Genomic DNA, 20,367 nt, shown 5'->3' with positions numbered 1-20,367 from the left:
GCTTTGGCATTTGTGCACTTGCAGATATCTTCTCTGCTGCCATCTGACACACAGATTTGGATCCAGGAATAAAGATTGGTGGAGACTGAGGACCAAGCAAATGAGTGTTATTTTTCAGTCCTCTTTGACGAGGCATCCACCTCCTCCCAACTGGTCCCCTTCACCACCTCAGACTGTTCTTGTCCTTGAACTTATTCTCTCCCCTTCCCTGGAATTTCTGGGCAGGAAAGTGCCTCACTTTTCTTAACGAGCGGTGGAGTCTGAACAGCGAGTTTTAGAGGTCCAGTTGTCTAACCTTGTTGTATGACTTTGACGGGTTGTTTGACATCTCAGGTCTTTGTCTGGAAAATAGGCGCGATAACTTTATTATCCTGTGAGCTCTGGGAATACACAGTTTACTTGAGGCTTATGGGAGAATGTGTTTGAAAGCATTTTACCTCCTAGAATGTGCTAGAAGGGTCTTTTCCTCTTCTTTCCTTCTTGAGAGATCTTGCTGATTTCCTCATTTCCAGGGTCCCAGATTTTACCTATTTTCCTCTCAGGTTCCTTTTCCTCCACTTAAAAAATTCTTTTTTTTAAAATAATAGCTTTACTTAGATATAATTCACATATCATACAATTCACCCATTGAAAGTATATAGTGCAGTGGGTTTTTAAAAATATTTTCGTAGAGTTGAGCAACCATTACTATAATCAATTTTGGGACACGTTCATTATCTGCAAAGATACCCTGAACCCATCTGCAGTCACTTCCTGTTTCCCCCCACCTGCCCACCCCAGTGGTAGGTGACCACTGATCCACTTTCTGTTTGTGTATATTTGCTGATTCTGGATATTTCATATAAATGGAATCATATAATATGTGCTCTTTGGTGACTGGCTTCTTCCATTCACCGTAATTTTTTCAAGGTTCAGTCATGCGGTAGTCTGTATGAGTACTTCATTTATTTTGATTGCCAAACGATAGCCCATTGTATAAACATAGTACATTTAATGTATCCATTCATTAGTTGATAGACATTTGGGCGGCTTCCACTTTTTGGCTATTATGAATAATGTTGCTATGAAATTTCATGGACAAGTTTTTGTGAGTAGATATGTCTTCATTTTTCCTAGTTATATACCTAGGAGTGGAATTGCTGGGTCATAGAGTAATGTGTGTTTAACCTTTTGAGGAACTAGCAGACTGTTTTCTAAAACAGCTGTACCTGGTGTACATTTTCACCGACAATGTATGACAGGCCCAGTTTCTCCACACCCTCGCCAATACTTGTTCTACCTGTTTGATTATAGATACCCTAATGAGTAGAACGTCTCAGTATCTCATTGCAATTTGATCTCTGATGACAAAGGAACTTGAGCATGCTTTCATGTGCTCATTGGCCATATGTGCATCTCCTTTCGAGCACTCTCTCTCAGAACCTGTGCCCATCTTTTAATTGGGTTATTTGTATTTTATTAATGAGTTGTAATAGTTCTTTATATATCTAGATCAACCCCTCCACTCACTGTTTGAATATGTTTAAAATTCCCTTGCTTGAAAAACGCCCCCATTTGGCTTCTTAAGTTATTGCTTCCATATTCATTCCACAAGGACCGCGTTTCCCCGAAAATAAGACCTAGCCGTACCGTCAGCTCTGATGCGTCTTTTGGAGCAAAAATTAGTATAAGACCCAGTATTATTTTAGTATAAGACCGGGTATAATATAATATAATATAATATAATATAATATAAAACCAGGTCTTATATAATATAATATAATGTACTATAAGACCGGGTCTTCCATTAATTTTTGCTCCAAAAGACACATTAGAGCTGATAGTCCAGCTAGGTCTTATTTTTGGGGCAACATGGTAGTTGTTGAGCACCTACTATATACTAGTTCTTGTGCTGGAAGCTGCGGATAGAGTACGACCGAGAAATGCAGAGTCCCCGAACCGTGAAGCTTATGGACCAGAGTGGAAGGTAAAGAACGAGTCATTGCATTGGCACTTGATTATAGTGGTACTAACGTTCTCCCAGGAGAATTGTAGGGGCTGTGAGTATGTAACAGGGAGGCCTGACCTCGTCTTGGAAATCCAAGGCCTATTCTCTTGAGGAAGGCACATGTGAGCTGAGTCCTAATGAATGTATTGGGACTAGTGGGATTGGTGGGGGTGGGTAAGAAAGAGTGTTCTCGGCAGAGGAGACAGCATATGCCAAGGTTCTGAGGTGGAAGGAACATAGCATTTTGAGGAACTGATAGAAAGGGAGTGTGTGGACATAGGGGAAATTGGGAGAAGGGCAGTAACTCAGGCTGTGGTTATTCACAACGTGTAGGCTATGGGAAGGACTCGACCTTTGTCCTGAGAGAAGTGGGAAGCAATTAAAATAGTTTTAAGCAGAAGAGATGAATGGTAGGTTTGCCTTTCCTGCTGCAGCATGGAGAGCGGATTAGAAAGGGCAAGAATGAATGTTGGGAGACCACTCATGTGTCTGCGGCCGTGGCCTAGTGAAAGCTATAACAGTGTCTTGGAGTTGGTTGGTGGCAGTGGGGGATGAGAAGAGGCGAAAGAATGCAGAGACAACTTGGGAGTTGGAATTCATGGAACCTGGGGAGTGACGAAAGCGTGTGACTGATAACACAGGGAAGTTTAAAAAGGACTCCCAGGTGTCTGTGTCGTGCAGGAAGTGGGTGGTGGTGTGATTCACCAAGACAGATTGTTGAAGCAGCGTAGCTTTGGGGACATGGGGTGACAGAACTGAAGAACTGCGTTTTCAGTTGACTTTGGAGTCCCTTTGGAGCCAATGAAAATGAGGACGTCTAGGATAGGCCAGGAGCTCAGAGCATGCGAAATACGTATTGCATTAGTGACCCAGTAGCTGCTGCAAACTTGAGTAAGGGGTGCTTCTGGTGGACAAGCAGGGGTGGGAGGCAGATTGGCTCAGAGTGAGGAATGAGCGGGAAATTAGGAACTGGGTGAGGAGCAAGAAAATGTTTCCCAGAAGATTGTGTTGGGAAAAGGACTGCCATATGTTGAGCATCTAGAATGTCCAGAGAGACAATGGGCCAGGACCAAGAGGGTGCCATGGCGGAAAAGCTTGGCACTTGCCAATCAGAGGAGATACGTGCCAAGACAGAAACTCTGTAGACTGGGAGGCAAACATAGGTGCCATTATGGGAACTGGAAGTCTAGACAGCGGTTTGAATTCTGTTTTATAAGATTGGCACGAGAATGTGACCAGACGAAGTGTACTCACTGTTGCATGTGTGTGTGCTTTCAGGATGCTAAGAAGTCCCGCTTGCCCATCCTGATAAAACCATCACGGTCAGTGGGAAGTGTGCATCAGCTCCCTGCCACGCAGGAGGTGATGGCCCAGCTGCAGGGCCAGATCTTGGAGCTGCAGGGGGAGCTGAAGGAGTTTAAAACTTGCAATAAGCAACTTCACCAAAAGTTAATTCTGGCTGAAGCGATGATGGAGGAGAGGCCAGCGCCAGACAAAACGTTACTGAAAGGTAAGCACCTAGGAAAAATGTATTCTCCGTGAGCTAGATGAACGACCCGATAGAACTGCTTGAAATGTCAACCTTGTTGTTTAGAATTGCAATAAGTTTGAGTATAAATTTCATGAATTGCAGTGATTAATCTTGACTCTTGACAAATATACAATCGAGGAAACACAATGAGGAAAATGGATCTATTGTTTTTATTTTATTCTGGCGTCTGGATAAAGGGTACTTGTAGTGCTTGCGGGTCTTGAGAGGCCACTGTCCCTTCACTAGGAGTTGTCTGTGCGTGTCCCAGTTGTGGGATGTCTTGAATCTGGGCTTTTTTTCTGGCTTGGTCTGTGGAGGCCTCGGGCCTGTGGCATCGGGTATGTAAGTGAGACTCCTCTTCGCAGGGTTCTTTGGAACGTCCAGGACTGGTTCCAAACCCTGCTGACCTTGTGTCTTCCTCTAGACATGACCTGCCTCCCTAAGCACCTTGAATTCGCTGTTATGTTCTCCTGGGAGCTTCCAAAATAGAGAGCTCCTGGGACAAAATATGTCAAGGTTAGACTCCAGAGACTTGGAGGGAGCACCGCAGGTGGGGTCCTCTAGTCTGGGACAATGGTGCTTAGAGATTTGGGATCACTGCCCCTTTGAGAATCATTTTTAGAGGGTTCATGAATCCACAAAAGTACTTATGTTGACTCCTGATTTTGAACTTCTGCTATAAGCAAATGACAGCAACACACAATAACAAGAACAACAGTAGCAATCTTTTCTTTATTCAGAAAGTATTTATTAAATCCTTCTGTGTGCCAAGCACTGTTGTAATCCCTGGGGAGACAGCCATGAACAAAGCAGATGACGTCTGTGTCCAGCTTACATTCTTGTGGGGGGAGAAAGACAATAAGCCGATAAGCAAGTGTATGATACGTGGGCTAAGAAGTGCTGTAGAGTAAAACAAAGCAGGTTCAAGGGCATAGGTAATGTGGAATGGGAGTAGGGTTTGCTAATGTCCATGGACTGTTTGAGAGAGCATCCCTGCTGAGGCGACATTTAAATGGGAACTAGGAGGAAGCAACTGGACTAGTCATCTTGGGAAGTGCCTTCCTGGCAGAAGGAACAAGTGCAAATGCCCTGATGTTGCTTTGAACTTGAGAGGACTAGGAAGGAGGCCCTCTCTGTGGCTGGAGTGGAGTGAGAAAGGAGAGGGAAAGAGGCCAGGGGCGTAGCAGATCGAGTAGGCCTCGCAGGCTGTGCTAGGGCTCTGTCTTTTATTCTAGGTAAGACTGGAAACCGTTGGAGGGTTTTGAGCAGCCCAGTGACGTGATCTGACTTAAGCTTTAAAGCAGGAATTGGTAGACGACGGCCTGTGAGCCATGCTTGCTGCCCGTATTTGTAACGTTTTGTTGGAACATAGCCACGCTTCCTCATTTGCATATTGTCTGTGACTGCTTTTGCGCTATGATGGCAGAGGTGAGTGGCTCACAAAGTCTGAAATATTTATTATTGGGCTTTTTTAAAAAAAGTAGTCCGACCTCTGCTTTAAAGAATCACTTTTAATGTGAGCTGTTGGAAGCATGGAGTTGCCATACACCGAGGTGGGAAAGACTGCCAGAGAGGCAGGCGCTATGTGACACCACCCCAGAGGAGATGTCAGCTAGGTGATTGGATACAGATGCATCTGGAGTCACAAGGCGAAGTCTGGGCGAGAGCTAGCAACACATCCCTGGTATTTGAAGCCATAAGACTTGGAGACATAGGGACCAGGGCCGGAAACTGAGACTGGGGCTCTGTAGTACGTAGAGGTTGGACCGAGAAGGAGCAGCCAGTGAGGTAGGAGCTGAGCCGTGAGAGGATGGCACCCAGAAGCTGAGTGAACGACAGGTTAGCTGTGCCGAATGTTGCCAATAAGGCAAGTAAGACGAGGACTGAGAGTTGGCCTTGAGACTTAGCAGTGGGGAGTCCTTGGTGACCTTGAAGGGAGCTGTTTTGTGGAGTGGTGGGGCCGGACGGGCATGGGTTCCAGAGGGAGGGGAAGAGAGCAGTTGGAGACGGCAAGAACAGACAGCTCTGAGGAGTTTCGCTGTGAAGCAGTACAGAGAAGCAGGGCAGTTAGGAGCCACGTAGTCCATTGAACATCAAGAGATTCGAGGAATCAGGTGACCGTGGATGAGTGCAGTAAGGTGGGGGAGGTGGTGGCATAGGCTGACAGCATGATTCGCAAAGCCAGAGTGTTTAGGGAAGAGAGAGAACAATCTGGAAGGGTCAGGGGAGAGCAAAGGTACTTACACACGTCCAGGTCCACAATACAGGGGCGTGAGAAGGAAACATCCACTCCTGAGGAAGAGAAGCTTATTGGGGGACAGCCCGGGTTCCCTTAGAACAAGGGGGTGAGATGAATGTGTGGGAGGAGATTGAGGTTTATTGGGATGTTTGCCCGTGAAGGGTTTGCATACCGGGGTGGGAAGGTTGCTTCGTGTAGGGGTTTTCAGAGTGGTTCGGGGGGGAGATGGCTGGAGCCTTGGACTTCCTGGGACAGTCGGAACCCAGCAGCCGCTGTTCATTCAGCCCCACTGTCTATTTTAAATACACGATCTGACTGAGTCCTCTTCACAGGCCTTTGAGGCGGGCACAGTAATTAGTCCTGTCTTATTGTTGAGTTAGTTTTAGAGGTAAAGTCACTTGGCTATAGTCGCACTAACTTCCCGAGCTGGGTTTGAACCCACCTGCCGAATTTCAAAGCCTGCGCCCTTTACGGTTTCATGAAGCTAGTGTAGTACATGATACTTTGCATATAGATTTTATGATGATCGATCGCCGGAGGTATTTTCCATTTAATTTCAGGTTCTTTCTTGTGTTTACCATAGTTGAGGTTTCAGGATAAGCTGAAACCTCAGTCCTTTGGCAGGATTGCTCTTCCCTCCCTCCCTCCTTTCCCGCCTACTCTTAATTCATATCTACTCATCCAGGCCCCAGCCTCATACACTCAGTGTGGGGGAGAGAGGGGCATGAGGGGTAGTCTTTGCCTTCTGAGAACTTCCTGTCTAGTGGGGGGTGGGGACCAGATAATTAAACAGATCAGTTCCAGGCAGAAGGTGGGAGCACTTCAGAAAGGAAAGATTTTATGGCAAGGTGACTCAACCCAACAGATGCCCTGGCACTTTGCCCAGGGCTTGCCATTTGCACTTAACAAGGTTTTTATTTTTTGCTGAGACCCTAGGGTGCCTCAGCCAGGTGTTACTTCCGTGGTTGTCCAGAAGACCCTGGGGCTTCTCTCTTCTTGGGAAAGGTGGACATGAGTCTATAGAATTCATTTTCTCACTCACAGTTTTTTGAGAGCCTGGACTTAAACCGTGTCAGACAAGCTGCAGTATATTTATGCTTTTTATGTCCTGTTATGGCAGCTCGATAGATTAATTTTATCTTATAAATTGCATTTTGCCTCCCCAGTGTTTTTATTTCCCTTTTGTATCTTTGTGTTCTTCTCAGTTGCTTGGCTAAGTTTCAAGTCTATGGTTTTATCTATTTTTTGTTTTCTATGTGAATGCCCATAGCCTAGCTCCTTGTGGGAGCAACCTTCCAGCACATCCCTGGAGAACAAAAAAGAAAAAAAAAAATTAAAACTGCTCCCTGTGTCTGGAGAAAGGAGGAAAGGGACAGTGATCAGCAAGCCAGTTACAAGCCTGGGCAGAATTCAACCCCTATGTATATCGAACAGCTACTGTGTGCCAGGCACCATTTGGGGCATTTCCTGTAAGAATTATTACTAAGCCCTGCAACAACCATCTTACGGCATCATCATTAGTACCATTCGACACGTGAGGAAGCTGAGGGTTTTAACACGAATTGATCCAGGTCACCCAGCTGGTAAGAGATGGACAAGTCGAGGTCCAGTGGGATGTCTGCCTGAGTTTCCCAGTCCCTGTGTCAGAGACTTTTCAGTGGGGCAGCAGGCTGGGTTCTAGTGGTCCAGGCTATCAGGACCAGTGCCGGCTCTCTGGCATCTCCCTGCCGGCCCCAGGTCAGTCAGTGTTCGCTGTGTGCGGGCTGCTGTCAGGTCTGCACAGTGGGTCAGAGGTGAGCCGGAGCTGACACCTGTTCTGTGGGGTTTGTTGGGCAAGTCCGTGGGAAGGGTACCAACGTGAGTGATGGGCCAGGCATGCTGCATCTCTTTCGTCTTAAAATTATGAATTATTATAAGCATACAGGTAAGCACAAAGGAGGATATAACAACATTCACGTTCCCATTCAACCAGAATGAACTAATGCTTACATTTTTTTCTTTTTACCTTAGATCTTTTTTCCCTTCATTTGAAAACAAACAAACAAAAATCACCATTAATCTGGACCTAATTCAGTCTGTAAGAAACAGTTGCCTTCAGGAATCCTAAAGTTGTCATGGGGTGGCCCTGGGAGAATACCAGTCTCTGGGGAAATACTGAGTGATGGGCCCGATTCCCGATGGTGAAAACATGGTCACATGCTTCTGAGTGTTCTGAGCTTTAAGGAGAAAGCCACTCTACCAGGTTATATATGAGTGTCCCTTAGCTGAAGTATAGAAAGTTCCAGAATTATCTAGTATTCCCATAATGCAAATAAATGGTCCTGAGACATCTTTTAATTTCTTGTTCATAGTGGACTACTAAAGGCTTCTTGACTGTTTTCTTTCCTTCTCCAATCCCTACCTTAGTGAATTTCTTTCCTTTTTCTTAATCTGTTTCTAGAACTTTACACATGCTGCTGCCTCTTCCTGCATTTCCCCCCTCTGGTTATTGCCTGGCTGATGCCGCATCCTTTAAGCCTCTGCTTAAATGTCACTTTCCAGGCAAGGCCTTTCTGAACCCCCGTTATTTAGACACTCCCATTTAACCCCCCATGTTTTGGTCTTAAAACGACTTGCTCAATGACTACCCTTTGCAAGGCTGGGCACTGTGTGACGCCCCTTGATGTAGATACTTGGGAACTGAATGAAGGGGAGTCCACAGTGTTGGCCCTCACATCGAGGGTTGGGGAATGTCTCCCTTGCTTCTGCAGCCCAGATATGGGAGACCCTGGCTGCAGGAAGGTACATCAGGAGGCAGCATTCAGAGTGTTGGAGGCATGCTGCCAGGCTCTGACAGGGGCTCTGCCGCTTCCTCGCCTTGACCTTGGGCAAGGTACTGGTGATGCCTCACGGGGCGGTTGTGAAGATTAAGTGCTAGCACCGACGAGGAGCTTGGTGCCTAGGCCAGGTCCTGGCACATAGTCTTGTGTCCGAGGCCTCGGCAAATGTGCAGGTTCATGCCGTACACTGCAGCTCATAATCCTCCCTCCCCCACACCCTCCGTGCACTGATTTTTACATGAAAATTGGAAGCAACTCCTCTGGACTTTCATTGGGGACTGTGGAGCTGAGAACAGCAGCTGTGTTGCCGTGTTGATGCTGGGCTTGCTGTCTACTGACCTTGGAGCCTGGAAATCACATCCTTACCTCTGCTAACGAAGGGGGCACTTCCTCAGTGAATATGGTGCATGTCAAGTGTCTGAATGTTAGATGTGCGGTGTTGTCAGGAGCCAAGTATCAAGTGGAGTGACTGAGAATGCATGCCCATCCATTCTGGGGGGTTGGGGGGGGTGTGCACGTGTGTGTGTAGCTAATCAGCTGGCCACAGTCTGTATCATAAAGGGACATTTGTGTAGGGACATTCGTCTTTGCCTCATGATCACGTAACAGCAGTCACCGGAACTGATCTTTATTCTCACTTGGGAACATAGCTTCTTGCCATGAAATTCCATTATCGCGTGGTTGTTACAGCAAAGCTGTTTCCTTGTCTTGGAGGGTGATTCCCTGGGAAAAAGCCTTGTTGAGACCTCTCCCTCTGTCTCTCTGTCACTCAGCCAGCAGTACTTACTGAGTGCCTTGTCTGCTCCAGGCCCTGAGCCAGACTCTGGAGACACAGAGATGGATGACATGGTCTCCCTGAAGGACCTCAGAGACTAGTGATTATAACGAATTTTGTACAGTAAAAGTGCTGTATTACGAATGCTTCCTTTAGGTCATGGAGCAGTTGCTTTCTAAAATAAAATGGTTTACTTTATGGTATTTGTGTCGTGAGCAGAGGGACAAAAATGGGCTCGAAGTCAGGAGGAGCCATTACAGAACCTAGAAATTGGAATGTACAGCCTGACAAAGACTTGTGTGTGCTTTTCGTTCTGAGAGATCTAGGTCCTCTCATCCAATCCGCATTGCTGCTTTTGCAGCGTTTCCTGGGTCCACAGCCTTTGCACAAATGCCTCCTGTGGTAGGCATTCTCTTCCATCTTTGAACAGTTTTAGGGAAGCAGAGGATGTTAGTATTAGTTGTGTTCCTTCACTGCTAGGTACCAGACACTTAGTCTTTTTGTAGGTATTGTTCCATTTGATCCTAAAAACAAAACAAACACAACCTGCCACAATGACTGATATTCTTTCCATTTTGCAGATGAAGCAACTGAGGCTCATAGAGGTTAAGTAACTTACCTGAGGCCATGTAACTAAATGACATGCAGGTAAATGGCAGAGCCATAGATTGAAACCAGGACTCCTGGTTTTCAAAGATGGGGTTTTCTGCTAAATTTTGCTGCCTCTAAGTATTCAAACGATTCCTTATATTGAGGTGAGCTTCCCCTGAACAGCAGGCAGCATGGTACGTGGTTAAGGACGGAAGCTCTGGACTCAGGCCTGAGCTTGAAGCCTCACAGCAAGCATGTTAGGCATCTCTGGGGAAACTGAGGCTCTGGGATAGCAAATTACTTGTCTAAGGCTGTGCAGCCAGCAAGTGGCAAAGCTGAGTGTGACCCCACTTCTCTTTGGCTTCAAAGCTGTGTATTCTTTAGCAGTAGCACCCCACCTCTCAAACACATTGGTCACATCTCTGGATATTAAAACTTGCTGTAAGGAAATGTTTCCGGGCAGGGTTGTGAGTCATTGCAGCAGCTCACTGCAGGGGCCATCACGGCATCTCCTGGCAGCTGACAGCCATGGAAACGAGCAGGCTCTCTCATCTGTCGTGGATTTTAGAATTACTGCTCTTTGTCGTCACTTCACTCAGTACCCAATATTTATCAGACCTTCACTGACTTGTGCTCTGGCTAGGTACTCTACTACCGTGTTTCCCCGAAAATAAGACCTCACCGGAACATAAGCCCTAGCATGATTTTTCAGGAGGACATCCCCTGAACATAAGCCCTAGTGTGTCTTTTGGAGCAAACCTTAATATAAGACCCGGTCTTATTTTTGGGAAAACACGGTAGGCACTGAGAATGTGAAGATAAAAGGCCAGTGAGGGAGAGAAGAATCCAAACAACTAGTTGCTAGGTAAATAAATAAATAAGCCAGTTGTCTTTCCTACATCAGCACCCAGCATGTAGTACCCTTGTCCCAGGTGACATGTAGGAGGTGCTGTGGAGGCACGGAGGGAAGTGAGTGTTTCTCATAGTTTGGAGATGGGCTTGCAGAAGAAGGAAATCAGATGTGGCTGTTGAAAGACGAGTGGGAGTTCCCTGAGTAGGAGCAGAGTCGAGGGTCAGGTATATTCCAGGCAGAGGGAAATGCGCGTGCAGAAGCTTGGAGGCAGGAGCCAGCCTGGTGTGTGGAGGGAATGATGGGAAGCAGGGAATCTCCACAGGTGGTTGCAGGGGTGTTGCTGAAAACGTTGCCTGGAACTAGATCCTGGAGGGTCTCAGATGCTGGGAGGGGGGTTTGGATTTGATCTTCAAGATAGTGAGATTGATCAGGTTTAGGTGGCAGGAGGGTGGTTACCATGGCTAAATTTAGTTTTTACGCCAGTCGCTTTGAGGAAGAGGATGGATTGAGAGGTAAGAGGGAAGAAGAGAAGAGTCAGGGAGGCTTGTGGTCTCGGCGTGGCAGTGGCTGTGAGGAAGGACAGGGGGTGGTTTTCAGCCAAGGAGACACTGACATAAATGTGTTTGATTTTCAGACTCTGAAATTTTCCAGCCCGGTGACCTTGCCATCATACCAACATGCAAAGAGAACCTTTCTGAAGATTTTCAGGGCCCAATTTTAGTAGCTACTTACCTGAGTTCTAAGGGTCGGCTTTCCACTAAAGGCAGTGTGATCGGAAGCGATCACTCTGAGAACACTGATACCGCAAGTGATACAGAAAACTTAAAACAGAAAATCTGTGACTTGGAAATGGAACTCGAGGGCTACCGGAATTTCCTCTTTCAGCTTCAGAAGCACTCCCCGTGCAGTGAGGCCATCATCACAGTTTTGTGTGGGACAGAAGGGGCCCAGGACGCCTTGAACAAGCCCAAGGGCAATACTGACGAAGAAGAAACGACTTTTTCAAGTCTGCACCAAGTGCATTATATGAAACACACGAAACTCCTCCGTCCGCTGACCCCAGAGATGATTGACGGCAGGATGCTGGAGGGCGTTGAACAGCAGCTAGTGGAACAGGACTGTGAGCGGCAGAAGGAGCAGAACTTGAACGTGGAGCTCTTCAGTGAAGTCCATAACATGCAGAATAAGTTCAGAGATCTCTCGCCCTCAAGGTACATCCCACCTGTCTCCTCCAGCTGTTTAAGCCTGCAGTTCCCCTATGTTGCTACTAGGTGGGAGCCCATGCCCTAAAGGGGAACTGCTGTGCTGTGGGGTGGGGTGTGTACCGAGGAAGGCGTAATGGTGGGGCGAAGGCAGCCAGGCCCTGTGGAGAAGTGAAACATGAGGCCACAAAGAATGGTGGCTGCCCACGTACCAGTGTTGAGCCCTCTGAAATTGGCGGGACAGATTTTGACCCCCTCAAATTGGGGGCTCAGGATCAAGGTTTTCACCAGGCTCTTGGTGAGTTGCGGTGTATTTGCTGAATGGCAGTGTTCACGCCTGGATCCCGTTGTGGGCTTTTACTGTGCTGCGGAACTGAAACTGATGTCCTAGGCAGGATGGGAAGAATATAAATATTTTCCGTATCTTTGCCCTTTAAGGTCATCTTAGAGAAATAAGCTTGTGTTGAAAAGAAGAATTCTTAGGTCATGAAGATATGTTTTATGGGTGTAGATATATACAGTTTAGCTTCATGAGATATGGCAAAAATGGGATCATTTGTAAAGTTGACCTTCATTCGTCACTAATTTGACACAAACACATTGTTCTGAATTGTCAGGAGGAGCCAGAGTGAATTTTTCAAGACTTCCCAAACAGTGGGATTGAAGGGAGCTTGTGTTTATTGAAAAGCAGTTGTGTCAGACCTTTAGTTAGGCACTTTTCTTATTAAATCCTCAAAATCACCAGAGAAGGAGGTATTTATTAAATGTGTTTCTGTAGGTGAGGAAATGACTTCAAAGAGGTTGCCTTGAATTGCCTGAGAAGATTCACAGAGCCGGTCAGAGCCCGAGCCTGTGCCCACTCTGATACTCTGGTTCTTTCTCACTCATGAAACTGGCCCCCAGCTGCAGTACTGGTGTCACGTGATCAGTATGTGCATACTTGGGTGAATGGTCACCAGCCCCATGCCCTGTCATTTCAGGGAAGGGGGATCACGAACTGAGGGGTCAGCGTCTTTGCCACGCCACTCGGGAGCCAGGTTACTTACTGCGGCCACAGTTTGTATGAGCCACATTTTCCTTAACTTGTGTTTTTCTCAGTGCTACTAAAACCCGTGGGCTCACGTAGGAAATATTGGATATGGTGTCAGGAGGTACCATTGCTTAATAGAGCATGGGCTTTGAAGGCAGAGCTGTGTGTTAGTCCAAAATCTTCATCATTGAACTAACTGCGATCTCTGAGCGTCAGTTTTCTCAGCCGTAAAAGGGATGGTTCATACATTTGTTGGGAGATTGGGAGGGTGTGATAACATAAAAAACACCTAATTCAGCGAGTGACGGATCATAGACCCTCCATAAATGGTAGTTAGGATTATGGTTATTCCCTGACCTTTAAGTTGAGAAGAGGGAGTACTATCTTTGTTTTCCTGCATACAGTTTCTTTTTTTGTTCTTCATGAGAATTTGTGGTGGGTCCCCTGACCCTTTGTTCCTACAATTTGGAATAGGATTTTTGAAGAGTGTATGGAAACTGATTGTTCTCCTGAGTCCTTGCCAATCTTACTTTAATTGGGGTCTTCATAAGGTTAAAAATATTGCAGAAGAACCTTTGTGCCAGCATTTGTTGGCTGTTTTGAAATCGAAGAAGGAGTGACCTTATACAGTTTCCATTATTCTAAAATATATATACTTGTACAGCTGCAGGCTTTTAAAAATTGTGCTCTTGTCATTTTTCCAATTAGTGTTAAGGTCACAAAAATTCAATTCTAAAATGGTTCAAGCATTTTCTTTCCCCCCTTTTATCAGATACAATTCATTAGTTCAGTCCCAAGCCAGGGAGCTCTCCCTTCAGCGGCAGCAGATTAAGGAGAGCCATGGCATCTGTGTCATTTGTCGTCAACACATGAACACCGTGATGAAGGCGTTTGGGGAGCTGCTGCGGGCCAGCGATGTGGATTACTACGTGGCCGAGGGTCTCCAGGAGCAGCTGAATCAATGTGCCGAGCTGCTCGAGAAACTGGAAAAGCTGTTTCTCAGTGGTAAGTGGGGCGAGGTCCTTCGGGTCCTGAGACACATCGGTAATTGATCCAGGACTTCTTGGAGGACCCCGGAAGAACAGACTCCTTGGCCCTACCTCCCTTCCACTGTCTGCTCTAATGAGGTGACAGCAAGGCCACAATGGCGGCTGCTTTCTTCCAGTGACTGCTTCCATGGCTTTGGTCGTCTGCATTGTTCCAGACCTGGGGTCCAATGTAAATGCCTCAGGGACTAGGCTGGTGAAGCGCATGCGAGAAAACAGCCAGGAAGCACTGCCCCTGGCACCCACCACATGGTGGTCGGTTTCTCCACATTTTCTAGAGAAGATGGAATTTTTTTTTTGGTAAAAACTCATGAATTTTAAATGTTGGCAACAACAAACAAAAACAAACAAAACCCCCCCCCCAAAACTTTCATTGGTTAAAAAATATATTCAAGGGTCAGAGGTGGTCAGAGGAAGGGTGAAAGAAAACCTTTGCTAACCATTTGCTATATGCTAGGTACTTTAATAAATCTTATTGCATTAAAAATGTTTTTAAAAAAATAATTTGCAATTTTTCAAGACTACAACAAAGAACTTCCATATACCCTTCGTGCAGCTTTGTCAGTTAATATTTTGCCATATTTGCACAGGTTCTCTCTCTCCCTCTCTCTCTCGCTCTCTCTCTCTCTATATATATATATGTATGTATGTATGTATGTATGTATTAGATTGGTGCAAAAGTAATTGCGGTTTAAAAGGTTAAAAATAATTGCAAAAACCGCAATTACTTTTGCACCAACCTAATACAGATATATATATGTATACATACACACATAGACACACACATTATAAATATTATTATCTTTCCTAACCCTATGAGAGTGGATTGATAATATCATCTCCTTTCTCCCTAGATACTTCACTGTACAGTTCCTCAGACCAAGGTTGTTCTCTTACATAATCACAGTACAATGATCAAAATCAGGAATCAGTGTTGTCTAATATACAAGTATAGTCTACAGTCAAATTTCACTAATTGAGTCAGCGTTTTTTATGATCCCATAGGCAACCACTGATTTGAATTCTCCGTAGATTAGTCTTGGAAACAGTATAAAAAAAAATACTGTCTTTTGTAAGAGTTTTATTCCTGATCCTGACCCAGGACCCAGGCCCCACATTACGTTTAGTTGTCATGTCTCTTGGTTTCCTTTAATCTGAGGTAGTTCACCTTTCGTCTTTCATGACGTTGACCTATTTGAAGAGTTCAGGCCAGTCCCTTGATTTGGGATTATCTGTTTCCTCATGACTAGATCCGATGAGTTACGTGGTTTTGGTAGGAGTGTCACGTGAATGACGCTGCGTTCTCATGGTATCGCGTTAAGGAGGTTCTAGGAACTCGATGGTACTAGCTTTGATCACTCACTTAAGGTGATGTCTGTCAGGTTTCTCCATTGCAACTTATAATACGTCCCTGTGTAATGTGAGAGGAACTAAAGGGGGGACTTCGTAACTGTAAACATTCCATTCCTCTGCAAACTTTTACCCAGGAGTTTGGCCATCCATTGATGATTCTTGCCGTACGTAGTCAGTTACCACTATGATGGTAACATGGTGGCAACATGGTGATTTTTTTCTAATGCTGTCATTCCTTCTTCATTTATTATAAGTGGCATCTGCCATAAGGATGAATTCCCCCTTGACCTCCTTTTATTTATGTATTTGTTTGTTTATTATCAGTATGGACTTGTATTAATAGATTCTTCTTTTATTCAGTTGACTATTATCCATTCTGTCATTCATATTAATGCTCAAATTGTTCCAGAATCAACAGGTGGCAGTTCCTTTTGTCATGTCTCCATCTTTGGATGGAGGTGGGGGCACTTCCTTATTTTCTGGCACAAAAAAAGCTGTTTCAGCTTCATCTTATACTGTCCTTGCTCCTGAGTCAATGATTTCTTTAAGTAGCCCTGGTCCATTTTAAAGGGGAATGCTACTTAAAAACCAAGAGTTGGTGCTGGTTGTGTTAATTGCTAGTTTCTAGGCCCTTTGGTGGACAGAACTGGGATATATGTTCATATACATGCATATATATACACACACACTGTATATGTATGTACAAAAAAGTATGTATGTTTAAAAATGTATAATATATTTTAAAAATCACAATGGTACATCCAATTTCTGTCCAAACCCTCTGTGTTCTTTCTTGCCTTTCCTGCTTCTGTGTTTGTGTTTCCCCTCTCCAACAGTGAGACCTGGCTCTCACCACGTCACGTATCTTCTCATTTGCTTAATTCTGTAACACACAGATAGTTCCAGAATTGCTCTGTCCATCCCTGTGAAAAACAAACCCAAAAGAGTTCAAGATTTGTTTACAGTTCTTTTCGTTTTTAGGCTAAGGGTATGTAGTCAGTATTTGATTTAGTTATTTGGTTTCTTTCTTTCTACAGTTTTGTTTTGTTATTCATTTGAAATACAATTAGGCTTTTTGTTTGTTTATTTGTATTCAAGTTTAGGGTTCCCATAAACATCATAGTTTTCCTTATTGATTTAACTTAATTTTATTTTTTTGAATATGAAAAACATTAAGGTGGTTCCAAAGTTAAAACGTCTGTCCTTTAAAATTGCTTCTATGAAGTCATTATTTTTGTCCGTCTCTTTTATATCCGTTAGTGTCTTTCTGGTCTCCCTTTCTTTCTTAAACCCACTGGAATTGGGCTTTCAGATATCCACTGAAATGGCATTTGGCACGAGCTTCAATTTGCCACTGTCACCTCACCGGGATTACTGTAGTCTCCTCCCCCCGGCCTCCACACTGCCACCCTTGTCCCACTACTGTCCCTTTTCACACAACAGTCAGAGTAATCTTTTCAAAAGGTAATCAGGTCATGTCCCTTCCCTGCTCAAAATCAGAGGCTTTCCTTGGTGAGGTGTAAGGGTCAAATAAGGGATGTGTGAAGGCTTGGCTCATTGCTGGGGACGTGGCCCTTCAGTCCTGAGCGCCCGCTGGTACTTGTACTTGTGGGCTGGCGGCTTAGTTCTCACAACGCCGTTTGTCATGAGGAACTTAGCCTTAACCGAGGAAGCGTAGTTGCTCAAAGTCACAACTGACTTGGGGGGACCAGGATTTGACCTTAGTTCTTCTCTCTTTATGTATACAGTACAGATGGTTCATGAGGGTCCACATATGTTCAATTTAATTCCAAGATAGAACGTGAGATAGTTTGGCCTCTGGGCTCAGGGACTGTTTTTTTCCTGAGTTTTTTAAAGAGCCCAACAGCTAGGTCCACTGCAGACCGATTTTCCTCGTGCCAGGTCTGCAGGACCTTGGAGGGCCAGGATGCAGGAGCACTTCTCCCAGCTTTATGAAGTCTGCTTTCTTCCAGCTAAGGTTTTCCAGAAAAGCTAGTTTTTGTTTTATTATTGGAGAAATAACCAAGTCCCCAAGATAGAGCTGTATCTTCCAGGCCCGAGGCATCTTCCATCTGTCTCTTTTCTTCCTACAAGTCCTCAACCTGGGCCCTAGGAAGTGGGGGTGCTGAGAGCGCCTGCCTCTGGCACTAGCTGCTCTCCCTCCCTCCCTCCTTCATTCAGCCATCCCCCCACTTGATTTATTTTTTAGTGATTTACCTTGACAAGCCCAAGGAGATCTCACTTTTTGTTTCCTGCAAAGCAGCAGTGTTTTAGGCTTGGCAGACAACATAAACACAGAACTTTATTTTCTTCTACGAAAAGCATATAGGGCTCAGGACCTCGCTGCAGCTCTTTTTCTTGGAGAACAAAATGTGACAGAGGTGCATCTTGGATGCTATCTAAGGGGTCTGGCTCCTGAATTATGAAATGAGCTGATCGCAGCATAGTTTTTTATATTTGAAGCAATTTAGCATCGGTTCTTAAAAAATTTAAATATAGTCCTTTTGTATTAATATAACACAAAGCAGTGCGTGTGTGTTGTGTGTTGTGGAATAACAGATCAGCAGATACTCCTATAATTTGCATCATTAATACAGCAAAACATGAAAACTCTGGAGTTCATATTTCCAGACCTTTTTAATACATATTTGCATCATTTTCTGGCAGTAGGACTGTTTGCAATCTCTCCCTTTGTTCAATTACAGAGAAGAAGCATTAATCTACATTGTACGTTTTAGTGGCTGCAGAGCATTCTTTTGTGTGAATGCACCATCATTTATTTAATCACTCCCCATTAGCTGGACCTTTAGGGTTCCAGTCTGGGGTTATAATGAACACTGTAGTGGAGTCTTCACGCATATCCTTGCTATTTCATTGTTCATACTTACTTGGCAGAACCCAAGAAGTGGGATGATAGTGTGGTTTCCTAATGTGGATTCTTCCCTAGCTCCATAGGCTAGGGATTTCACTAGGGGCCTGGAGCCCTGCAGGAGTTTGTGAGCATGTACACTTTTCTGGGGTGAGGGTCTAACACGTAGATTCTCAAAGCGGGGGGAGACCCAAAATAGATCAAGAACTGGTGTTGCGGTCCCAGGTTTTCCCACATATCCTTGTATGTGGTACCCCCCAAGACCAGTAGCATAAATCAGGAAGGCGGTGTTTTGTCTTCAGGTAGTTCGGAGTAAGCAGTGGGGAAGTACAGAGAAGACGGTGAGAAAGTCTCTTTCCTCAGCAAGCTCACCATGTGTGCCAGGGGTTTAGCCGCATGAATAGAAGACAGCTGCTGGACTCCCTTCCCTTGGCTCTCCTTTGCCTGCACCTGACACATTCATTTCTTTCAAGCCCTTCCACAGTCTGTCTTTTCCAGCCCACTAACCCCTAAATAATAATAAGGATGATGATGATGGAGAAACAATGAGGAACGTTGGTCTTTACTATATGCCAGTTATTGTTCTCATTTAATAAATGAGGAACAGAGATGCTGATTTACTTGCCCAAGTTCACACAGGAAGTGGCAGAATCGGGATCTGAGCCCAGGGAGTCTCACATTCCTGTCAGGTTGCGTGTGCTAGTCCACCACATCCGTTGGCCAGGTCTTGGATTTCCCCACTTCTGTGACTGTTCAAACGGGTCCCTTTTCTAGAAGGCTTTTATTCCCTTTCCACTTGTAGAAATTCTCCCATCCTCCAGGAAGCTTTCCTTATTTACCCCTAGTAAAAGCAAATCTGTCCCTTTTCTTTACTTCTGGGTTGTTTGTAGCTCGCATAGGAGAGTCACGTCTGGCCTTGTGATGGAGGCCATGTGCTGGGGTGGAAAGAAGAGAACCTCTGGAGCCAGGCCGACTTGAGTTCAAATCCCAGCTTTACAGTCGAGGGTCATATTTCCTCTGCGAGGTAATAGCACCTGTCTTGCAGAGTTATTTATGAGGAGATTATTTAAAGTTTCTGCCTGGCCAGTCGTGGGAGTTCAGAAGGTGACAGCAGTGATTTCTTGTGGGCATATTTCATTTCCTCAGAGCATAAGCTCCTGGAAGGTGGGGGGCCTTGTCTTGTCTTGACCTCCAGCCTAGGGAGGATTTGATGATAGTTTTAAGTGACGGGGACCTTATTCTAGGGCGCCCTTCGGTTACAAGTCCTCTGACTGCCTGGCGCACATATCGTGAGTTTGGCGGGAGGCACCTCTGAGCTCTGAAGGGGAGGCTCCCAGAAGGAAAGTGTGTTGGAGCTTGACCTCCATAATGAAGGATTCATAGTGTGTGGGGAGGGGTATTTTTGGGAGCAGTAGTGGGGTATGCAAATCAGGGTTAGCACAGCGAACCGGGCTGTCAGAGAGAACGGAGGAGTTTTCCTCCTAAGGACTCATGTAATCTGGCTCCACATACTGCTTTGTGTCTTAGCTGCTTCGTGGCTTGATAAAGCAGTGCTTTGCTGCCTCAAAGGCATAGGCCAGTTGTCACCTCCTCTGAATTCTCCCCGATGGTCTAGGCTGGGTCATGTTTGTTTCCTCGGTGTGTCCTCCTCCCATGCCGCCCCTTGTCTCTGCACTGTAGTGAAATTGTCTTTTGGGTCCATCATCCCCTCTCAGTTGCAACCTCACTGAGGGTAGGATGGCCTATTCATCTCTGTATCCTCAGTGACGGGTACAGGTACAGTGGTACCTCGGTGTTCGAACGTCTCTGTTGATGAACATTTCGGTTTACGAATGCCATAAATTTTATGGATCCTATGGTATCATTAGATAGTAAAATTCATGCTAAATTTGAAGTTTTAGGGGTTGATTTTAAAGATCTGGAACAGATTAATCCATTTTGCATTACTTCCTATGGGGAAACCGTGCCTTGTTTTTGAATGTTTCAGAACTCGAACGGTCTTCCAGACGGATTAAGTTCGACAACCGAGGTACCACTGTATCTAGGAGAAGCACTGTAAATATTTAATGCAA

The 20,367-nt window shown here is 45.3% G+C and overlaps 1 protein-coding gene across 4 annotated transcripts in view; it reads left to right on the top strand.

The window, feature by feature from the left end:
- CDK5RAP2 (CDK5 regulatory subunit associated protein 2) overlaps positions 1-20,367 on the top strand; it is a 169,538-nt gene that overhangs the window by 111,570 nt on the left and 37,601 nt on the right. For all 4 annotated transcript variants that reach the window (XM_033123488.1, XM_033123489.1, XM_033123491.1 and 1 more), the window contains 3 exons: positions 3,266-3,497; positions 11,430-12,006; positions 13,800-14,032. In XM_033123488.1, the coding sequence (XP_032979379.1) occupies positions 3,266-3,497; positions 11,430-12,006; positions 13,800-14,032 (1,042 nt within the window). The remainder of the gene's footprint in view (positions 1-3,265; positions 3,498-11,429; positions 12,007-13,799; positions 14,033-20,367) is intronic.

The sequence above is a fragment of the Rhinolophus ferrumequinum genome, chromosome 12 (genome assembly GCF_004115265.2).
Source record: "Rhinolophus ferrumequinum isolate MPI-CBG mRhiFer1 chromosome 12, mRhiFer1_v1.p, whole genome shotgun sequence".
Lineage (NCBI taxonomy): Eukaryota > Metazoa > Chordata > Mammalia > Chiroptera > Rhinolophidae > Rhinolophus > Rhinolophus ferrumequinum.
The sequence above is the reverse complement of the archived record's forward strand: the minus strand, read 5'-3'. Positions and strand labels throughout refer to the sequence as shown.